Source organism: Dothidotthia symphoricarpi (genome assembly GCF_010015815.1).
Source record: "Dothidotthia symphoricarpi CBS 119687 unplaced genomic scaffold P153scaffold_15, whole genome shotgun sequence".
Classification (NCBI taxonomy): domain Eukaryota; kingdom Fungi; phylum Ascomycota; class Dothideomycetes; order Pleosporales; family Dothidotthiaceae; genus Dothidotthia; species Dothidotthia symphoricarpi.
Window position 1 is genome coordinate 1,084,778 of NW_022985022.1, and position 21,352 is coordinate 1,106,129.

A 21,352-nucleotide genomic window follows, 5' to 3' on the forward strand; every position below is an offset into this window, starting at 1 on the left:
CCCCCCCCACCATCAAATTCTGCATCTGTACCTCTACTATAGCAAAATCCGATCACCGTTCCACATGAAAAGTTTCAATTACCCCAAAATATAGCCGCCGCCGCGGTGCAACGAGTCATCAATCATTTCAAGATAACTCAAATGCTTCAGTGGTTTAGTGGTAAAATTAGCCGTTGCCATTCCAGTTTCGGCTAGCCCCGTGTTCGATTCACGGCTGATGCAATGTTTTTTTGCGTTCCTGAGGTGTACGGGGTGTTTGTATGCAGGATGGTGGTTGTGGTTGGGTTGATGGATTTGTTTTTTTGGGGTGCGTGTTTGAGTGGAGCATAGATGGTGTGTTGAAGGTGAATATTGTCGGTCAGGACATGGCCATGCGTGGGTAGTGCTTTCACATGTTACTGATAACGTCTCTGCGTATTCGAGATGGTTGTGGAGAGGGCGCGCTGACGACCATGTATCCGAGTCAACCGGCGATTTGTTTACCTATGCTTGGCACTTCCGCCTCGTTGACGCGGCGGTCCAACACAGCACACGCATTGCCATGTCTGTTGCAAACCTTGTCACGAATTCTGTACGATACGATTTATGAATTAGAAAAGATACCTTTCTCCCTCCATCTCAACTCGCACAGCCCTACACAACCCTCCCCACGACGCGCCGCATTCGACATCCCCCGCTAGACCCCTGACGCCGTCCCGTCCACATGAGATAGGGCAGTCTGTGCGACACACAATCCGCGACGAGATGCTGGGGTTCCGGCCACTGCAGGTGGCCAAGCGGAAGTCGCCGCTGCACCGCAAACCGCCCGTCCGCGAGCGCCACGTCGAGGACGGCGACTACGACGAGAAGCAATGGGTGAGCGACGACGACGACGACAGCGCCGCCTCCTCCCCGGCGTCCAGCGCCTACTCGTCGCGCCAGTCGTCGGCCGCCTACGAACCCAACCCCAACAACGAGGCCCGCCCCCTCGCCCCGAACCGCAAATCCTCCCCCCGCGCACACCGCCGCACTCCCTCCCGCCCGTCCGTCAGCGCATACAGCTACCGCAACCCGCGCGCCTTTACGCGCTACTTCGGCTTCGTCATCGCCAGCGCGCTGGTCATCTTCGTGTGGTTCCTGCTGAGCAGCAGTTGGGAGTCGATTCGCAATGCGGAGCTCGGCCTGCTCAAGTCGCCGCCGCCGCCGCCCGTGTGGGAGAGCTTCCCCTTCTTGAAGCGCTACCATGGCGGCATACGCACCCTCGTCAGCCGGGAGAAGAATGTTCCCGAGTACCCGCGCAAGGAGGACATTGACCCGGACATGGAGCAGCCGGCGAAAAAGGAGGAGACACGCACAGTGGTGAAGAGGGAGGGCGCGCACATCCCCGACTCGATCGCATTCGACCCGTACCCAGACTACAGCAGCGCGGCGTATGTGGACAAATACGGGCCGGTGGAGACGTGCTACCTCGATGCGAACGACACAATACGCATACCGGGGTTAAGGGCATACAAGGGCGTGACAGAGGGCATGCCCGACAACATCATGGGCAGCTACGACCTGCTGGGTCTGCGGAGCGACGTGTGTTTTGAGCGCTTTGGACGGCTGGGTCCGTACGGGCTGGGGTATAGTAAGCGGCGGGGCGGCACGGGCGCGGGCATGGAGGGCGATCGCGAGGGCATGGAGAGCGTGTGGGAGACGGATGCGGAGGTCGACTTCCGACAGGTACGGTGGAATGACGTGCTGGGCCGCTGTTTGGAGAAGAATAAGGGCCGCTTTGAGACGCAGATCAAGTCGCGCGACCATGCGTTCCAGGCTATGGCTACGCAGAAACGCGATGATCTTCCACACACCACGGTGAAACCCACCGACGACACCGCGGACCTTACACACACCACGGTGAAACCCACCGACGACACCGCCAAAGCACAGCCCAAGCCGACACACAAAAAGCTGCTCCCCCGCACCGCCGTCCTCATCCGCACCTGGTGGGACTACCACTACGACGACGAGGACCTGATGTTCCTGCGCTCCCTCGTCGCCGAGCTCAGCATCGCGTCCGGCGGCGAATACCAAGTCCACTTCCTAATCCACGTCAAAGACGACAACAAGCAGATCTGGGCCGACGACGCCGTCTACCAGGACGTGCTCAAGAACTCGCTCCCCGCCGAATTCGCCGGCATGGGTACCCTCTGGTCAGAGCGACAAATGGGCCTCATCTACGGCGGCATCCAAGACTCAAACTACCGCGGCCTCCCCGTCCACGGCGCCTACCGCTCCACATACATGCCCGTCACCTACTTCGCCCACCAGCACCCGGAGTTCGAATTCATCTGGCACTGGGAAATGGACGTCCGCTACACAGGCCACTACTACCACCTCTTCGAGCAGATCTCGCAATGGACCGCCGCCCAACCCCGCAGAGGCCTCTGGGAGCGCAACGCCCGCTTCTACGTCCCCGCCGTCCACGGCTCCTGGGACGACTTCTCCCACATGGTCCGCGTCCAGACCGAGCACGGCACAAACAGCAAAGCAAACGCATGGTCCTCGCACCTCCCGCCCAACCCCCACGTCCCCGACCGCGGCATCAGCAAGCCCGAAAAACCCATCTGGGGCCCCGAGCCCCCCCTCGACTATCCCGACATACAAATCGACCCCGCCCTCACACCCCCACACTCCCTCCTCGAAGACAAGAACGCGAAAGTACCGTGGGGTGTAGGCGAACCCGCAGACCTCATCGTGCTGAACCCGCTCTTCGACCCGGAAAGCACAAACTGGATCCTCGCCGACGATGTAACGGGGTATAACAAGTCCCGCGCTATGCCCCCGCGTCGCACGGCTATCAACACATCGGGTCGTTTATCCCGCCGCCTGCTGCTCACCATGCATAACGAGCAGGCGCTGCACCGCCACACAATGTTCTCCGAAATGTGGCCTGCGTCCACTGCCCTCCACCACGGACTTAAAGCCGTATACGCGCCCCATCCCGTGTTTATCGACAGGAAATGGCCCGTGCAATACCTAGCCGCTATATTTAACAACGGCCGGAATGGGGCGAGTGGGGGGGCTAGGCTGAGTGTTTTCTCGGATGAGAGGCAGCATAATTTTCTGGGCACCACGTGGTATTATCATGCGGGTTTTGCGGGGAATCTGTGGAAGAGGTGGTTTGGGTATAGGGTTGATGGGGATGGCGGGGAGGAGGAGGAGGGGGGGGGGGGGGGACGGATGTGTTTGCCGGGGCTGCTGGTGCATCCGGTTAAGCAGGTGGATCTTGTGCAGGAGAGGGTTGGTGAGTGAGTAAGCATGTTGTAGGTTGGCGAAACGTTTGTTTTTGTGTATGGAGATGTTGTATGAAAATTAGTTTTGTTATGCATGTGGATATATCCAGATTTTCTCACTTTTTGCATCGTCTATGACGTGTGCGTGTTGCATCGCAATATCTCACCCGTTCAGGCAGCCAGCGTCTAGGCAGTTTCTCTCGTACGTCCCTGGAGCCGTGTATCCGCGACCATCCTATCAAACGAAATGATACCTACAAATCCTGTCCTTTTACACACATATATATATACATACAAACCGTCCCCAACTTCAACCCCTCTCCAGGACGAACGCAGGCCGATAATCTACGTGCGCGGATCATCATCTCTGCCTCGTTTTGTCTGTGGGCTTGTATGCTGGGTTGTCGTACACGCTTTGATAGCTGGATAGATCTGTTTTGTGTGATCGGATGGGATGGGAGATCTTAAGGAAAACAGGGAAAGTGATGCACGTTTGCGCTACTTACTCCTTGACTTTATGCAGGGAGGTAGTTCGGTTCGTGTCGTCGACGCGGTGATAGATTTGCAGTCCACGGACAACGGGATTGTGTGTGGTGTAGTGTGCATGAATATAAAACTAGGGATGATGCGTTCCCACAACGCTAGTTCTTCCAGAGCAGATGTCTACATTCACCCACTCTTCTTGACATCGCGCTCGGGACGCGGTAAGTAAGTCTTGCAGGCTACTGAGATAAAATCTGGGGATGAAGCGTGTGTGATGGAATTGCAGTAGTTTACGGCGATCAAAGTAGCAGAGAGTATGGAGATGGCATGTTAGGGGGCTTGAGTATATAAGGGGAGGTTGGTATGGAGAGGTAATGCTCTGCGTTAGTATAGCGTGCGTGTGAGAAGAGCTAGATGACGGAGATATAATGTGTCTTATAGGAAGGTGATGGAGAGGATAGCAAAACATAGTCGCTATGTAGGATAGGAGGAGCACTTAATTGTTGTCCTTGAAGTCTCGTGTTACACATGTACGTGATTTCCTATTATTGTATAATTTCATGTACACCTTGATTATGGTGCGAAGGATATTCTAGATCGGGTTTGGAAGTTTACTGCTTTGGAGGAATGTAGTGTTATTCTTGGAACTCTCAGGTCTGCTCTACATCTCCATGTACAAAGTTTTGTCGTTGGATATCTTGTTACTTGGCTTCGTTCTCCGCGATTTTGATGCTGGCTTAATTCCTTTCCTTCTTTTTCTATGCTGTTACTGGCTCGTCTTGGTTGACAGACCAACAGAGAATAGTGATTCAAGAAGATGGCTTGAGAAAGCGGCTGGACCTTTATCTGGCATACAATCTGCGTTTAATGCGTATGGTTCTGTAACAAATCAAGAAAGCAAAGAGTTTTAGGTCCCGCTATGTCACTACTTATCACTAGTAACTTCACAAAATAAATCTTGTCCTCAAGTCCGGCAACTCGACGCCCTCACACGCCGGGAAGTATGTGTCACTGGGAACTCACTCAATCTCGTCGAATCGAGCCTTCAACACCGTATCAGGCTAGTAAGTTGTTAGATTTTCGTAGTCCGTTGCTCGCACTGAAGTCGCTTATGTGAGCCTGAAGTCCTTATCCTTGAACATAGAACTATGAGAACCCGGCAGATTCCACTCATCAACGGGTTGATCATTAAGAAAAGGCTTTGTTCGTATGGCAAGTTTCCTCGTTTCCTTAAACCTGGCGCAAGGGGTCTATGCGTTGTTCTGTAGAAGGTCACTGCGAGTAGGCACGGATGGAGGTGTGAGAAAGAGCGACTGCCAGATGTTGAGAGGCAGGAATTAGTGCACATAGTTCTTCTACCTACACTCTTGAAAGATTTCATGACAGCCAGAACCAATGTACTGGAACACTTTGCAGTCTACCGGTACTGGAAATTTGAACTGCAGACGATATTTCTCCTGTCTACCTTTTGAAGAGATTAAGCCGGAAGACCAACCGGATAGCGTGAAAAGTAGAACTGCGCTCCCTCAGATAATGCACACATGCTTGACCAACACAATATGTACGGTCGATCTGGCTCGAGCCGTTTGCTATCCCAGCAGTAACGAGGAGCGTGCCGCATGTTTAGCGGTGCATGAAAACAGACCCCAGCACGCCTTGGATAGCCTCCCGGGAGGAAACATCGCCGATGGAATGCATACAACATTCGCTTTAGATGACATTGCAACAGATTGTGTCTGTCCTTCCTGTCCAGTCAATGAATCCTGGTAGATAAACTATACCTCAGCCGGTTTGAGATTGCCCATCCAACCACAGTAGGTATCGAATGCCGGTACATTCCATGCTTGGCGTGAAGACACTCACATCAGACTGCATCATTGGTACCGGAAGAATGTCGACTGCATAGTCCCAGCATTCAGTCTCGTATCCGGCATCCTCTGCAGAACTGGGCATGGTACAAGCGCTGGAAGCCAAGTAGAATAAGCAGGTCCCAATTAAAATTCTCCACGGTATCAAAGTGCACTTTCATCCTGTAGAAAGTGTAGCATTGAAGCTATTGCGAAGTCGGTATTGCACGTTCGAGATACAACCAACTCTATTTGTAGGCAATTGATAAGGTCTGCATGCAGTATCTGAACGCTTGAGCCCCTGCTAGCTTGACGGCGGATAAATCAAGAATAAGTCTACGGTACAACCCGAGAGCCCGGAGACAACGGCCCGAATAGGATCCCACGCCTACGCGGCAATCCTGCAAGCTTCACCGCCATATCTCGATGTCACCACTGAGTAAAACAAATTACCCGCCGCCATGGTCAATGCCGCACTGACAAACTGCTCTTCCTTGGCGCTGAGACAATCTTCCCGCGCGAGCCTCGCTAGCTCGTCTTCCATCTGTGCCTCCACTTCCAGCTGCATGGTGTAGGTAATGGCTTTGGCTGACGGCCAGCTGGACAAGCCGAATAGCTTACGTACAATGTCGACGGCGTTGATCATGTAGAAGACTTTGCCTTCCTCAAATGCTCGTAGCTCTTTGTCAAAGGACGCCAGGTCGTTGACGAGCGACACGTGATCACTGATCAGACGTAGTATGGTAGCCATCTTGGGATCCTCAATGCATACGTCCGACTCGAGGGAGAATTTGACGCAAGCCAGGATGTATCTACCGTCTGATCAGCTCAAGTCATCGCAATGAGAGAGGAGAAACTTACGGAACACCGGCGTCGATGTTACGGTATGAGAGGTAGTCCGCCAGACTGCTGAAGTTGGATTGCGGCGGCACATGGCGGCAGAAATCGACGAGCCTGTCGATTACTTCCTGTCCTGCATTGCCGGCGATTGTGTCATGTTTCTTCAATCCGTTCACGACGTAACCGATTAGTGATTGGAGTCCAGTTTTCTCCACCTCTCCATCCCCACTGCACTCGAGACGTCGGATAAAGTCATCACGGACAATTGCAAGCTGATCCTCGCTATGCATCTCCCACGAGTCTGGCTAGACATCAGTATCTGCACACACAAATGACGGGTATTTCAGCACTGACCATCGAAAATGACGATAAACACAATTGTCGCCGCTAGTAGCCGCGTCCGTTCTTTATCCGCCTCAGGGAACAAATACGTTGCAAACTTGGTAAAACGGTCTTCCGCCGGCAGCTGCAGCTCATGTCCCGCAATCTTCGCCAGGGATCTGCCGTTCGGTCGGACCGCCTTGAACATGGTGGCGTCCGTGCTGAAGAGCTCGAGCAATTCGGAAGAGATCTTCAATCCAGCCTTCCAGTGTCGACTTTGTCGTACTGAGGGGAAACCCGTTGGCCATGGCAGACCTGCTGCCCGAGGGAAGACGTCGAATGCGTTTATATCACCGGTCTTTTGTTTGCCGTTCGATGATGGGGTACCAGGCTGTACGAGTTCTTGATATTCGGTGATTGCTGGGGGAGGACTCGTCAAGTAGAGCGTGGGAGCATCGACGAGCCAGTTGTAGGCGTATGAGATGGCTGAGAGTTCTTCGACATTCTCTGGTGCGCAGATTTTGCCTAGAATTGGAGATGAGTGTGTTGAACGGTTAACAGGCAGCTTGGCTTGGCTTACTGTGGACAGATGACACGGTCAATTTCGAAGTCGGCATATTGTATGGTATGATTCTTTTCTTTGTGGGAATACGAGTTGATACACAGCATATGGCGAGACTACTACACCGTATATAAATTCTTCTCACTCTTCAATGACAACGACGCTCATGACCTTCCTAGACCGGATAAGTAAATCCTTCGCCATAGCCAGCGCATGCCCTCGCTCCACAGAAGCACCGGAGCTACCAGAATCCAAAATCCTTCCCGTCAACACTCGGAGATATTGCTCCTATGCAGGTTTCCAACTCCCTGGCTCAATGAACCACCAATGTTTACGAAGTATACCTGCCCTTGGGAATCTAATATCAGGCCATACATGCGTAAGTTCTAACTCATTACTCTGGGTCAAGACTTCAAGAGCAGTCCAACCAGAACAATACCGCAGTCCGACACGGCATATCTGGCTGTGCCTCACAGGTGCAGTAGGCTCCGAAGTAGGTGGGTAGAAGACGGTACGCAAGCAAATTCTTGGTGTCGATCCCTGGACTAAGATAGCGGTATGAGGGCAATAACCGCCGGTTCATGCTCGAACTCAATTGATCCTTCAACGTGGGTTCCTCGAGTATCTCCATGTCTATTGGGAGGTCACAGCACATTCAACGATAGCCACATCGGTCGACCTTTACAACTTATACAAAACTGGTTTTCTCGCTAACTCAATGGTGAATCAAAGCGGTGGGGGGAAACATAACAAAACAACAGTAAAACGCAGTGACTAGAAATGACGAAAGGTGAAGGACTTGAATTAGTGAGATCTAAAGTAAGGTGAGTCCTTGCTTGATCCGTATTCAGCCATGCAAGGGTCGGCGCGAAGCGATGGATGGCGTTTATGCACGTAGTGATGCAACAGAGCTCCACATATACACCCACTCGGTAGAGGACTTGCATAGCACTAGTCCTTGTCTCATGCATGGCCCCTCAATGTCACGGGTGCTTCGGGTATCCTTAAAACCACCCATGCGATACCAAATGCTTTTGACCGACGTCCCTCCGCCACCAAAATGACTTCAACAGAGTCAGTGTCGTTCTATGATTTGCATGTTTTAAGGTTAGACAATCTCAAAACCAGTATTATACTTGCTGCAAGTGGTTGGTTACTATTCCAGCTTGTGGGGTGTATTCGTAATGTCTACTTCCACCCGCTCTCCAAGTTCCCTGGCCCGCGAACGGCGGCAGCCTCAAGTTGGTGGTCGGCATACCAGCAGACTATCGCGAACAGATCAATGCACCACATATGCAAAAAGCTCCATGCACAATACGGTACGTATGCCTTCTCTCTTGATGGCGTCACACTCACACGGTTCCCACCAGGTGACATTATCAGAATTGGACCGAACAGGGTAAATCAGCGTCTTGCTTCGTCGACGAATACCACTCACAATGGCTAGCTTCACTTCAATCATCCCGATAGCTATGAGGAGATATACCGCAAGCGCTTCGATAAAGACCCTTTCATGTATGCGCTCTTGGGTGGTGATGGCTCCACAGTCACATATGTGAAATACCATGACAATAAAAACCGAAAAGATATACTCCATCCTTTTTTCTCAAAGAGCTCCGTCCACGCCCGGGAAGAGCTGATTCAAGCCAATGTGCGTACCACATCTCTCAACCGTGTCTAAACCCTGACGCTGACTGCCTTTAGATAGAGATGTTTTGCTCCCTCCTGACCAGACACCACGAGAAGGGAGTGTCTGCCAACATGCGTCGCGGCTTCCGTTGCATCAGCCTTGAAACCATCACCACTATGTGTTTTGGCAAGTCGTTGGCGTGCTTTGAGTTTGAGGATTTCCATTGTCCAATCCTCGAGTCCATGGACATGGTTGTGTCGTGGTTCATGGTGTTCAAACACTATTGGGTCGTACGACACCTGATTCTGTATATTCCCGAATGGGTTGGACTTGCATTCTTCAAAAAAGGCCTGGCGTTGGCACACTTGAAAAATGTATGTGATTTTCTTTCTCACCAATATTATCTGAAATTCATGGACTGGTAGCTGACTATACACTCCCTCGCGTTAGATGCTCGCTGAACAAATTGACGAACTTGCGGTTGGCTCAGACAAGCCCACCCAAAACCAGTTCCCAACCATCTACGGGGCCCTTTTGGACCCTGCACAATACAGCAAGAGCAAGCCTCCGCCGTCACGCGCTTCGCTTCTTGAAGAAGCTATTGCCCTTGTGATCGCCGGTACGGACACGATTGGAGCCACCATGACCATGTGCACCTATCAGCTATGCAAGTATCCGGAGAAGGTCGCGAGGCTCAAGGCAGAGTTGAGGGCGGCGTGGCCAGATCTAAAGAGCCCAGTACCAAACGTGCAGAAGCTGGAGAAGTTGCCTTATCTTGTGAGCACAAGCAGACTTGATCGAGAGCAACGCTGATGTGAAACAGACAGCAGTGATCAAGGAAGCGCTGCGTATGGCGCCGACAACAACATCAGAGCTTTCGAGAATGGTCTCGCCACAAGGTGCAGAGATTGGTGGAGAAGTGATCCCGGGAGGCGTGAGTATAACCTTTGCTTCATTGTATTCGAAACGAACTGCACTGACAAACATCCCAGACTATCGTAAGCATGGGAGTACTGTTTACTATGCAACATCCCTACGCATACGAGCTTCCAGAACTTTTCATCCCGGAGCGCTGGCTAGAAGAGGGCGAAGACGCCAAGAGAAGATTGGATCGGTACTTTGTTCCATTCTCAAAAGGGCCTCGCAGCTGCATCGGTATCAACTTCGCATGGTGTGAGATGTACCTGACACTTGCGAATCTATTCCGTCGATTCGATCTAAGCGTGGATGGCACGAAGGATGAAGACTTCGATTGGTTTGATGCGGGTGTGGCGCTATTCAAGGGCTCGCTGAAGTGTCATGTTACACCAGTGACGGAGTGAATCCGACGTGGTATTTGAAGCTTGGCGTGAGTGGTCGATACTCAGGAAGTTCACACGAATATCATTTGTGTTTGAGTATAGTATGACTTGACTCAGTCAACCGACGCTTTATCTTTACAGCAAAGTTTATACGTGATGAGACAGCTCCGCTAGACGCGATATCACAACCTTGTCGACCCTGGAACGAGTTCATTTGGCTTTCGAACTTCGGCTTCCCTTCTGCACAGACATAGGGGCGAGTGTCTTAGTTGTCATTCTGATCTCCATCTTGGCCATGGCCTCTGCAGCCACCTTTACTACAACCTGCTCTTTTGCCAAGAAACGGCCGGTCGGACCGCGTCGGGTCGCATCAAAACACGGGATCTTTTAGGCGGAGAGGTGTTGTGGGGAAGCCTGTTGTTATTGAATTATTTCTCGCACTTCTGACGGGCTTGCCGCCTCTTCAATATGCGTTCGCGTTGCTTAGGATTGACTGGGGCGAGTGGCTCGTATGATCGCTCCGCGGAGTCACGCTCACTTTTCTGCTCGTCGACGACCTTGACTTCCGTGGGAGAAATGTTGGGTGTTGTACTTTCGAGTGTGGAGTGCGACATTATGTATGTGGGAGAGTGCAATTTGCGTGGTTGGGAATAGAAAGGTGAGTTTGATTGCGTGGTGGCGAGGTGGCGGTTTGATGACGTGTCATTGGTTGAGTGATTACGGGCAAGCGTATAATGTCCGCCGCATCTCGTCAAGTTTTGATTTGAATATATTAACCCTTGTGACACATTATTCAGACTTCACGAAGTTCCGGTGAACTACACAAAAACTCCCAACCTTAAGCTTACTTTCGTCAGTTTCACATTTGTCTATGACTTTGCGTTTTGAATACCAGTTCAACGATCGTCTTCCTCCTTTCAACATATATCGGAGCCATGTCACTCATACCATAGGTTAGGAGACCGACGGAACCGGCGACTAGTACACGGCAAGTAAAATAACATGATCACCTGAACATATGCGAGAACATGCGCATCGGGAGCCAGCTCCGGTTGGTTATGTACCTAAATTCCAGACAAGCAACCCCAATCAACAACCCTAGACAACTGTGAAAAGATCCCGCAACGTATACTATGATTCAGTATGAACCAACAATGACTTGTGTACGTTGTTGAGTCTTTCTGCAAAGCGCTACGTTGGACAGTATGTAGACTAGCAGATTCTCACGTCGACGCCGTCGTCCTTACCATTCTATTCATGGAAACATTGAAGTTCTATGCCCAAAGTCTCTGCGATAATCCATCGTTAACAACTTAACTACGTTGTTCAAGCAGTGTCTGCTCATGGGGCACACACGCCGGACCCTTTTTCCATCGTTGCTAAGTTGAACCCGGTAAACATACTGGCCGCAGTCATCAGGGCGGAACCACAATCAATTGTAATCTATCTGGATGAATGAGCGTGGGTCTTTTTGAGGCGCGAATCTTCTCCTGCGTGTTCTTCCGGGCCGAGCTCGCGTACGTTGCTTACCTTTGGTGACCTCGTCCTGGCAAGTGAGTGAGCAGGGTACTTGTGAACAACCGACTGTGCTGTGTGGGTGAAAGGTGGTCCACAATAAGACGGGACCAGTCTCCGCCTTCGAAATGGAAAGTGCTGTGTATAAATACGCGATATTTCCCTTCCTTTGTGTTCCGTCACACTATTACCCGCCAAGTCGCTTTCTTTTTCAACCATACCTTCACCATGGTCCGGTACACTCTTCTCACAGCTACCCTCCTGGGCTTCACCGCCGCTCAAACCCCCGGCAAGGGACGTGAAGTCCATCCTAAGCTGACCACTTGGGAGTGTACCAAGCGCGGAGGATGTAAGGCTCAAGACACAGCCATTGTCCTCGACTCATCAAATCATCCCAACTACCAGAAGAATGATACCACGAAAAATTGCGGAAACTGGGGTGAGGCAGCAAACCCAGCTGTATGTCCGGATGAGAAGACCTGCGCTCAAAATTGTATCATGGATGGCATCAGCAACTATGCTGATTATGGCATTACTACTAATGGAGGTAGCTTGAAGATGGACTTTTTCGGAAAGAACAACTTCGCGAGCCCCAGGGCTTATCTTCTTGCCAAAGACGAGAAGAAGTATGAGATGGTCAAGTTGACCGGCAAGGAGTTTACTTTCGATGTGGATATCTCCAGAGCACCATGCGGCATGAACGGCGCACTTTATTTGTCTGAGATGAAAGAAGATGGAGGGCGGTCGAAGTTAAACCCAGCAGGCGCGTCCTACGGTACCGGATATTGTGACGCCCAATGCTACACCACCCCTTTCGTCAATGGAGTCGTGAGTATTTGGTACCTTCATTTCATCTATAGATACTTACTTGACTCAGGGCAATATCGATGGTTCTGGTGTTTGCTGCAATGAGATGGATATCTGGGAAGCCAACAGCCGCGCCACCTCCATCGCACCACACACATGTTCCAAACCTAGCCTCTTTCAGTGCAAAGGCGCTGAGTGTGGGCCCACTGGTCTCTGCGACAAGAACGGCTGTGGCAACAACCCGTACCGAAGCGACGTAAAGAACTTTTACGGCCGTGGCCTAAAGGTTGACACAACGAAACCCTTCACAGTGATTACACAATTTCCTGCCAAGAATGGGGTCCTTCAATCGATCGAGCGCAAATATGTCCAGAACGGTATCCTCTACGAGAATGAACCTCGCAACGTTACTATGAATGATGCTTACTGTGCGGCCAATGGAGCTGAGATGTTTCTCAAAGATGGTGCCATGAAGGGTATGGGAGACGCTTTGAGTCGCGGTATGGTTCTTGCATTTGCCCTCTGGTGGGATCAAGGTGGTTTTATGCAGTGGCTTGACAGCGGCGATGCTGGTCCTTGCGATGCTACTGAGGGCGACCCCAAAAATATCATCAAGGTCGAGAAAGCACCTACCGTCACGTTCAGCCAGATCAAGTGGGGAGAGATCGGATCAACATTCAAGGCAAGCAATCAATGGATTGCGTAGAGTAGTCGTAGTCTTCCTTGCAGATCTACTCTAATAAAACGATGAATTCCAAAGTGCAAAACACGAACTTTCTGGACCAAGGGTCAAATCTGAAGACTGGTCACGTCAAAACCGCTCAGGTAAGGAGGTACCCACACTTTCTAAGCGGGCAGTCGAGGTTCAAGCTGTGTTGCCTCCCATCTTTACCTTAGCACTGTGTCTTCTATGTAATTCGGACTGATTAATGCATGCAAAATTTGTCGATCAACTTTTCATATTTCACAATACAGGCTGAGAAGAGCTTCTGTTTTCGTAGGGGGTGCAAACGTAAGTTTACTGGATGTATACGCATGCGCAGAGTTTGAGTCCATGTCCCGTTTGCAGATGTGCGCGAATTGTCAAAACATAGATCGATGATTGTGATAGCTATGTGGTTTCAGGGTTTCAGCAACTGTAAAAAGGGTGACTGCTACGCTACTAGTTGATCCGCCCATACAATCCAGCTTCGGCCACCAGATCCCGGAGCAGGACAACCGATGCAAGTATAGTATTGTCTTCCAGTATTCGGTCCCTGCCTAGTGACGGCGAGCTGAGTTCTTTGTGAAGAACTACACTTTCGACAAGCAGGCAAGCGGGGTGCAGGAACGACCACTGCGGCTGTCTTGCATAGGGGCTTAGTATGAATAGTAGACCACATCACATAAGCAAACTCACAGTCTGTTGGTAGGTAGTGTAATGATAGTGCACAGGAGCCTTGCGGGAGAAGAGACCCATGATGTGTTGGATACAAAAAGATCTTGACCGATTGCCAGCTGATCAGGTAAAGTGAGGGTCTGGGAGAAAACCTCCAATGTGTTGAGGTAATGACAGCAGCTATTTGTACCCAGCTTATGCAGCTGACAGGACTACGATAAAGGATATTGCCCACCCGCCTTGGAGCAAGCCACGGAACGACAAGCACAAGCGAGGCCCAATCATGTGTGCCAATATCCTCTGACAAGAGTGTCTCCGAGCGCATGTAGAGATCACGCGTGCTTTATCCAATTAGAGTTCTGTGCGACAAGGCTTCAACCAGTCGTTTCTTAAGATAGATTTGGTGGTTAGGCTTAAGCGAGAACCAGGTCAAATGAGTGGTTACCGCAGGTATTGGACAACGATACTGCCGTGAACATGTCATCTTCTTGATCGTTTGTGTACTTTTCCAATAATGATGAAGATCATGCCTAATTCACGAGACATCTTGAACTGAGATGAACATACTAGTTTTTCCCATGCTCTTCTGGCCGCTGAGCATGTTCACGACAGTTAGCAAAACTTGATCTTTTACGGATATGATATCAGGACAAGAACAACTGTAAATAGTAAATTTCTCTATCTCAAGGGATGTTAAATCATGTTTTAGTTGTGATGGAAAGATAGAGCACTTGAACTCATTATGATGTTGTCGTCAATGGGTGTACAAGAGGCCTGTGAGTGTCAATTAGATTTCTTCAACATCCTGCGGACCTAAAATACAGGGTTTGTGTTGAATAGAGTTCAGTTACTTGTAAATGCAAGCAGAGTACTCTTTCCGCCAAGGTCCCAGACCCCGCATCGTGGTCTAAGCGCTAATCGCAATGCATACCTTTTTGGTTCCCGAGGTGTGCTGGAGGCGCCGCCATGCCAAATTGGCCCCCACACACATGTCAGCTCTTTACTGATTTGTCTCAACTCGTTTACTTGCCTGGCATATGCAGTGTCCTTTCCAATGCAACGAGACTGAGCCCTGAACTGCAATCCATAAGTTTCCCCAGGCCAACCAGATTTTGGCCATGTATTGACCAGCTCGTCGCCGTGAGTGTTGAGGTTGCGACGTATCATTCGAAATGCCGTAAGCATTTAGTCTTGGGTTGGAAATTCATAGAGTTACTGATATAACTAACAGGTATAACTGACAATTCTTTTGCCCATTCAATATAGGGCATAACAATATCGCTCCAACTTTTCGCGAGTTGGGTTGCGCCTTTTAATAAACAGCCACGATAGGTATAGAGAAGGCTTATTGGTTATTTAATACATGCGTTCGCCTAAGCTAGCGCAAGGTAACATCCAAGACCACCTGAGGTGGGTTATAGTCTCCACAGTGGCTGCAATTACTGCGCTAGGCGTGCGTGTTACTGGCTCTTACGCCGAGTCACTGATGCCTAGCTACGGATGGATTCCATCGTTGTGGTTCTCGCCCTTATTCTGGTGCTGCAAGCCTAGAAGAGCCATTGAGGCGGTTGGGTAGCCCTTAAATTAAGACCTTCCACGACACTATCTCAAAAATGTATCTGCCATTCGACCCCCAACCAAATTGCGACCAGAAACTCACAAACTGTTTTTTGATCTGCATACCATCCCCTTCCAGCATCTTGTATAAGCGGAACAAAACGTCCTGTGTCTAAAATATGGATCGGCATGGCGACTATGAGACATTGAGGCAGGTGGACATCAGCCGCATCATGGCAGAAAAGTACAAATCGTTCGCTCAACGCAACCCTGGCGATGTTCTGAGTCAATCGAACATTGAAGTCATGATGGAGATATCCAAACAGCTTTTCAAATGCGCAGATGTGTCTGCAGATGCGAAGCGAGTTGAACAGGTCATGGAGAAGACCCGGCTGTCCGGAGATGTGGATTCCACAACCTACCGAGATCTGGAATCCAAGAACGAATTTCTCCTTGAATCCACTTCCAAAATCCTCATGGATATGGCAAACATCATGACTGGCTACGACTTCGAGAATATGACGCCAGAGTCAGTTTTAGCAGCCATGAAGAGAGAAGGTCTGACAGGTTATGAAAGAGACATGTTCAAATCCATAGAAAAGATTAGTCCGCTCTTTTCAGAGGCATTCCAAGGCATCGGTAATAACGCTGAATTAGCTGGATATTCAGCGAGTGCTTCATTCGTCAATCAGATGGGGAGTTTGCTCGAAGAAGATACTGAAAACTTAAGTAAACTATGTCTGCATACAAGGTTGGAACTGGACATCGAGCAAGGGCCGAAAAAGATTGGGCCTTCTACACCGTACGAGTACCAGAGGCTGGTCAAACGCAATTCGATCCGGCTGCTCAGCATCGATCATGTGAATGAAGGCATTATCCAATGCAGTCTCTCAGAGGTAGATTTGGATTCACAAGAAACCACCTATACGGCACTGTCATATGTCTGGGGTGATTATCGCGCTCCGGCCCTGGGCGAATACAATCCCGGCAGAGCAAAACAGGAATTTGGTATCAACTGCGATGGCTTTGAAATACTTGTCACGCTCAATCTTTATCAGTTTCTTGAGCAGCAGTCCCAACATATTGGCGTCGCCAAGAAAGAGTACTACTGGATTGACCAGATTTGTATCAATCAACGGGATCTGAACGAAAAGGCAAGGCAAGTTTCTATGATGGACAAGATTTATAAGTCTGCCAGGCAAGTTATAGCATGGCTCGGACCAGAAGACCCATTCACCAAAGAAGCTGTACGAACGATCAAGTACCTTGCATGCCTCATTGCGGACTTGCAGGATAAACAAGTTGAGAGATTTTTGTCCAAGGTACAACAGGAAGGCCCAGTTGATATCAAGATGTGGGACGCTCTTGGTGCCGTCATAAACCGTGCCTACTTCAACCGAGCCTGGATTCTACAGGAGATGATATTGGCGCAGCGTCTTCGGTTCTATTGTGGCTCATATGAGATTTCTAGTGAGGAACTGGAGAAATGCGCCATAGCGATTACCCAATCCGAACCTCTATGGAGATATTTGGACGCTCATGGCAAGAGATTTACAGCGTCAACACAAGATGATATCTATACTCAGTTCGGGCATCAAATCGCGATGATATGCGAAATAAGAAAGAAATATGTTTACGAGCCGGTTGAAGATCTTTTCTTCCTTGGGCGTTGCTTTGATGCAACCAACGCTCATGATCACGGATACGCATTGTTGGGCCTGATCAAAGAACGTCTACATCAGAATAGATGTGATCCTGACTTTGGACTGCCAGAGCCCAACTATGGCAAATTGGTCAAGAACACCTATCTCGAATTCAGCAAAACCTTCCTTGAGGCAACTGGAGACCTTCGTTTGCTCTCTCAGATCGAGGACTCCAGTTGTCGATCGATGAAGTCACTTCCGTCTTGGATCCCAGATCTGACCGTACGCTTATGGCCTCAACCATTGACGTCAGCGTCAAATCCAAGTGGAACTTGGTGTGCTTCACAAAACCTACCGTTCGAAGGCGTTTCAGTCAGAGACTGCATTCTAACCGTACGGGCGGCTTGCATCGATATTGTCAAGGGAGCTGCAGTACCGTTTGGAAATAGCAGAGCATGGAGGGATATCTTTTGGCTTCTGGATGGCCTTCGTGATACCAGCTGCAGCAACAAATATCTTGATCAGGCCCTCGTTAGAACACTGGTTACTGACTTACATCCAGCTAACGAGTCAAGCAACGAGCACCTAGCTCTTGGCAAAGATTTCAAGTACTGGTTAATCGACGAACTGGCTCGGCTTGGTGGAGATACTGGATACGCTGGCATTGATTATGACAAAACAGAGTTCCTTCGCGACCGCCTGACGCAATTAAAGTCGAAAGCAGCAAATGTTCTCGACGACGTTCGCAACAACAAAGCAGCAGCAATACGAGCGATGGTCCAAGACTTACCTTCGTCGATGTCATGGTTGAAAGAATCATCCGCTCTTAGCAAACGATCTGACGCAGTTGGAATTGAAGCCGAGAGAGTGTATGCTGAATTAAAAACGATCTTGAGCCAAATGAAGGCACGGTCTACTGTATTGCCCACTGTAAGGGAACTTGGTAAAGGGCTAGACGTTCTAAAAGGCCCAGACAGCGCTACAAAGGCAACCATGACCGAAGCCGCGGGTCGTTTTAGGAGTAGGATAGGTCTCAAAACTAAGCATAGGCGCATGATGCGAACCGCAAAGGGCTGGCTTGGGATGGGCCCATCGTCTTTACGAGTAGGGGATAGAGTCTTTGTCGTCCCGGGCGCGAACATACCCTTCATCATGCGCCGACTCGACCCAGGGCATTATGAGGTTATTGGGGAAGCATATATCCATGGCATTATGCATGGAGAAGCCGTGACTGATGAAACAAAAACCTTAGAAATTCATCTTGGGAATGAGACGGACAATCGAATTGACGCAATCTTGCCCTCTAGTAGATAGACCAATACTGCAGCGCGCACGGCCGACTCAATGAACCTTATCACCATAACATCTATTCCAGCCAGCAAAAAGGTCAGCAAATCATTTACATCCGGGACTTGTTTGAGAAAGCGTCTAAATGAAATCAGGGTTGCAAAGACGTCGGCGATATCGCTGCACAATACGATCCATCGGCCACATCACTTCCATGGGTTGCGGTGAGGCTGATTCTCCATATCTCTATCAACAATGTTGGAAATTTAAATGCTGTCGTCGAGGGTGTGGTGTTTGTCGCGCAATTAGTCACGCAAGGTGCAGTCTATAAGGCCATGTCTTGGACGGGCCACGTAACATCTCAACCCTGGACTGCGCTTCCCTACGCAAACAGTTGGTCGACCTTTAATCATCAATTGTGAGCTATATGGCGAAGTCTACAGTATACTACGTCCGCACTAGCGCGAAAAGAAAGCGATGGACTCCATGAGTTCTACAGGCGTAATGAAAAGCAGCTCAACATAACTCTGTGTCGCGAGGAAGAGCTCAAAAAGGCTTCCCGGATGCTGGAGGGTATCGCTACATGTCAAATGGCCTCAATTGTTCAAGCTGTGAAACAGACAAGAGCAGTCGAATTGAAAGTATTGAAAGAGCTGATGCATTCGCTTAAACAACCTATCTGACCAGCTGCTGAGGCTCTCGTGCAGGTGGAAGTCAACCCTGTAACATACGAGTGGCCGTCAGTCGTGAACATCGAAAACATGATGAGCGAGTCTAGCGCGATGTGGTGATTGGCAGGTAGTTGACTTTCTCTTGGACAAGACTACCAGGATTGGCGAAACTCAAATACCTCGTTAATACTCTGAGTTCGTGGAATTTCAGCATGAGGAAAATAAAGGCTACTCTCGATCGTAGTACATGAGAAGCTGCAAGGGATCAAAATAGACTCATGATTACCTCCAACCGCATACTTTCGTTGCTCCTGAAAAGCTTCAAATCCAGATGACCGATCCGCTTATACCGTACTCCGGAGTCTCTTGGAACAGCTAGCCTGCCACCAGATCTACAATTCAGTACATTGGTCTGTCCACGAGCGTTCCAAAGACGTAATGTGGGAGCATCAATGCACAACATAGACATGCTTACCACTAATAGTTGAAATCACATGGGTATGTTACTCTCGGTGTCAGAAGCATACCCAGCTACCATCATTGTCGACGGCGTGGGCGAGATGGAAGGCAATTCTGAACAAGTGCTCCTATTCTCAAAGAGCCCTGTTAAAAGATCTTTAGATACGTTGAAGATATTGATTACGACTCGCGATATTTTGATCATATTTTGGCACTTATACAAGTTTTCAGGCTTGAAGACATCTTCATTAAATCATTCTTGGGGCGTTCCGCTCTCCATTGAAGGAACCCTGACACTGTTATAGTGGAGTGTAGGCTGTTGAGGGGATCATCTCAGCTGAACTTCGCAGGCTTATCATGGAGACGTTGAATCATGGGGCTTCCTCGATGTTCCTTTGGGCGTCTCTTCAACCCCAGCAACTTTGCGACCAGCAAGTGTTTGCCAGAAAGGAGGATGTTTTCGAAGATCTCACCATAGTTCCACGAGCTTTGCGATAAACCCTCGATCAAATTCACAGTTATGTAGTGCAATATTCGAACACAGCTAAATTGATTGCCAAGAGGATGATTAGTTGGATATTGGTAGCTGAGTGTCCTCTCACAACATCTAAGCTTCTCAGCTCAGTTCCCTACAGAAGGGTTGCGGGACACACCCGAGGTTTCAGTACTGAATACATTTATAATTCCTGTTCAGATCTTATTGTTTAAGACCCCAGCTCTGATCTTGTGCCTTTTGTACATGCGTTTATCCGCGAATAATTGTAATCTCCTCCACATCACTCACAGTCTCGCCTAAACGCTCTAACAGCATCTGCATGCGTCGACCGTCTATTGGATAATTCTGAAGCTGTTGACATATCCGACCGCTACTCGGCCGGTATTGGTGCGCCATCTTTTCATGCGTATGTTCCTTCTATTGGCCGCGACACTACTCAGAGTCAACGTTATCGACAGTGCCGAAGTTCTAGATTCAAGTGTACCACTCTTGTTTCTAAAGATCGGGATCAGCATTTCCAGTTCCGGATTGACGACCTGTAAGCTTTGTTGGATGATCGAGAGATCTTCGATTCTTCCTTGTCTGGAGAGCCGAGAACAAGCATGTGCGACGATAAATGTGCTGTCTTGGTCGCGTAGGTACATGGTATTGAGGTCTCCTAGACATGGAGACTTCGACCAATGCTGATGTTGATTGGAAAATGAAGAACAGATTTGGCGCAAGTCCTTTCTACGTCGGCGCAGAATACAGCACTGATAGAGTTCTTGACAAGTTAACCCAACTCGGCGTCGTACTCAACGCGACAGACGGCCATCTCGGAATGTCTATGCAGGCCGCAACTTACGGAGGTCATGATGTCGCCGTCGAAAAACTCATAGTTAACGACGCTATTTAGGGGCAGAAAGACAAATTCAAATCGTCTATACCCTCGGCTATCACTAGCGATCGCTAATTTACTGCTATAATTTTACTTTCTGAGGTTTAGGTTAAGAAGCAGCAAATACTAAAGCGTAGCTCCTCTATACAGTTACGCGTTAAAAGTTTTAGCTGTGTTAGCGCAATTTATTTACCCTACTAAATCTATCCTATATTTTAACTCCTTTATTACTCTACTAAATGTTAACTAAATTTAATAAAAAGTATACTAAAAAACTTCTTATAGCCTAAATATAAGTTTTACTATTAGGAATATAGTAATTAGTATATATTTAGTAGGTATAGGTATAGCTAAAGTAGCTATAACTATTAAGTAATTAAAATATACTATATATACTCTTTACTAAAAGTTTTATTAATCT

The 21,352-nt window shown here is 49.2% G+C and overlaps 5 protein-coding genes and 1 non-coding gene across 6 annotated transcripts; 5 read left to right on the plus strand and 1 right to left on the minus strand.

Annotated features, from left to right (window-relative positions):
• Positions 1-143: 143 nt before the first annotated feature.
• P153DRAFT_t90 lies at positions 144-222 on the plus strand. Its single transcript has one exon. It is a non-coding gene; the product is annotated as a tRNA-Gly (tRNA).
• A 326-nt stretch (positions 223-548) lies between these two features.
• P153DRAFT_398797 (uncharacterized protein) lies at positions 549-3,474 on the plus strand. The gene has a single exon (XM_033671676.1). It carries the CDS (start codon positions 745-747, stop codon positions 3,274-3,276), a length of 2,532 nt encoding a protein of 843 aa, XP_033521854.1. The 5' UTR covers positions 549-744; the 3' UTR covers positions 3,277-3,474.
• Positions 3,475-5,975: 2,501 nt separating this feature from the next.
• Positions 5,976-7,365, minus strand: P153DRAFT_398798 (terpenoid synthase; the record flags this gene model as incomplete). The annotated part of the gene is made up of 4 exons (XM_033671677.1): positions 5,976-6,399; positions 6,449-6,728; positions 6,782-7,273; positions 7,329-7,365. The coding sequence occupies 4 exons, from the start codon at positions 7,363-7,365 to the stop codon at positions 5,976-5,978; spliced, it is 1,233 nt and encodes a 410-aa protein (XP_033521855.1).
• Positions 7,366-8,370: 1,005 nt separating this feature from the next.
• On the plus strand, positions 8,371-10,262 carry P153DRAFT_424696 (cytochrome P450; the record flags this gene model as incomplete). The annotated part of the gene is made up of 7 exons (XM_033672499.1): positions 8,371-8,629; positions 8,681-8,709; positions 8,758-8,961; positions 9,015-9,314; positions 9,391-9,717; positions 9,764-9,874; positions 9,933-10,262. The coding sequence occupies 7 exons, from the start codon at positions 8,371-8,373 to the stop codon at positions 10,260-10,262; spliced, it is 1,560 nt and encodes a 519-aa protein (XP_033521856.1).
• Positions 10,263-11,963: 1,701 nt separating this feature from the next.
• On the plus strand, positions 11,964-13,274 carry P153DRAFT_345192 (glycoside hydrolase family 7 protein). The gene is made up of 2 exons (XM_033666083.1): positions 11,964-12,581; positions 12,634-13,274. The coding sequence occupies exons 1-2, from the start codon at positions 11,985-11,987 to the stop codon at positions 13,267-13,269; spliced, it is 1,233 nt and encodes a 410-aa protein (XP_033521857.1). The 5' UTR covers positions 11,964-11,984; the 3' UTR covers positions 13,270-13,274.
• Positions 13,275-15,731: 2,457 nt separating this feature from the next.
• Positions 15,732-20,949, plus strand: P153DRAFT_398801 (HET-domain-containing protein; the record flags this gene model as incomplete). Its single annotated transcript, XM_033671678.1, has 2 exons — positions 15,732-18,368; positions 20,761-20,949. The coding sequence occupies 2 exons, from the start codon at positions 15,732-15,734 to the stop codon at positions 20,947-20,949; spliced, it is 2,826 nt and encodes a 941-aa protein (XP_033521858.1).
• Between the last annotated feature and the right edge of the window lie 403 nt (positions 20,950-21,352).

Excerpts from the sequence above, each read along its gene's own strand:
- P153DRAFT_398797 (XM_033671676.1), top strand. The coding sequence starts at position 745 with ATGCTGGGGTTCCGGCCACTGCAGGTGGCCAAGCGGAAGTCGCCGCTG.
- P153DRAFT_345192 (XM_033666083.1), top strand. The coding sequence starts at position 11,985 with ATGGTCCGGTACACTCTTCTCACAGCTACCCTCCTGGGCTTCACCGCC. Across the intron at positions 12,582-12,633 it reads CCACCCCTTTCGTCAATGGA|GGCAATATCGATGGTTCTGG; the intron begins GTCGTGAGTATT and ends TACTTGACTCAG.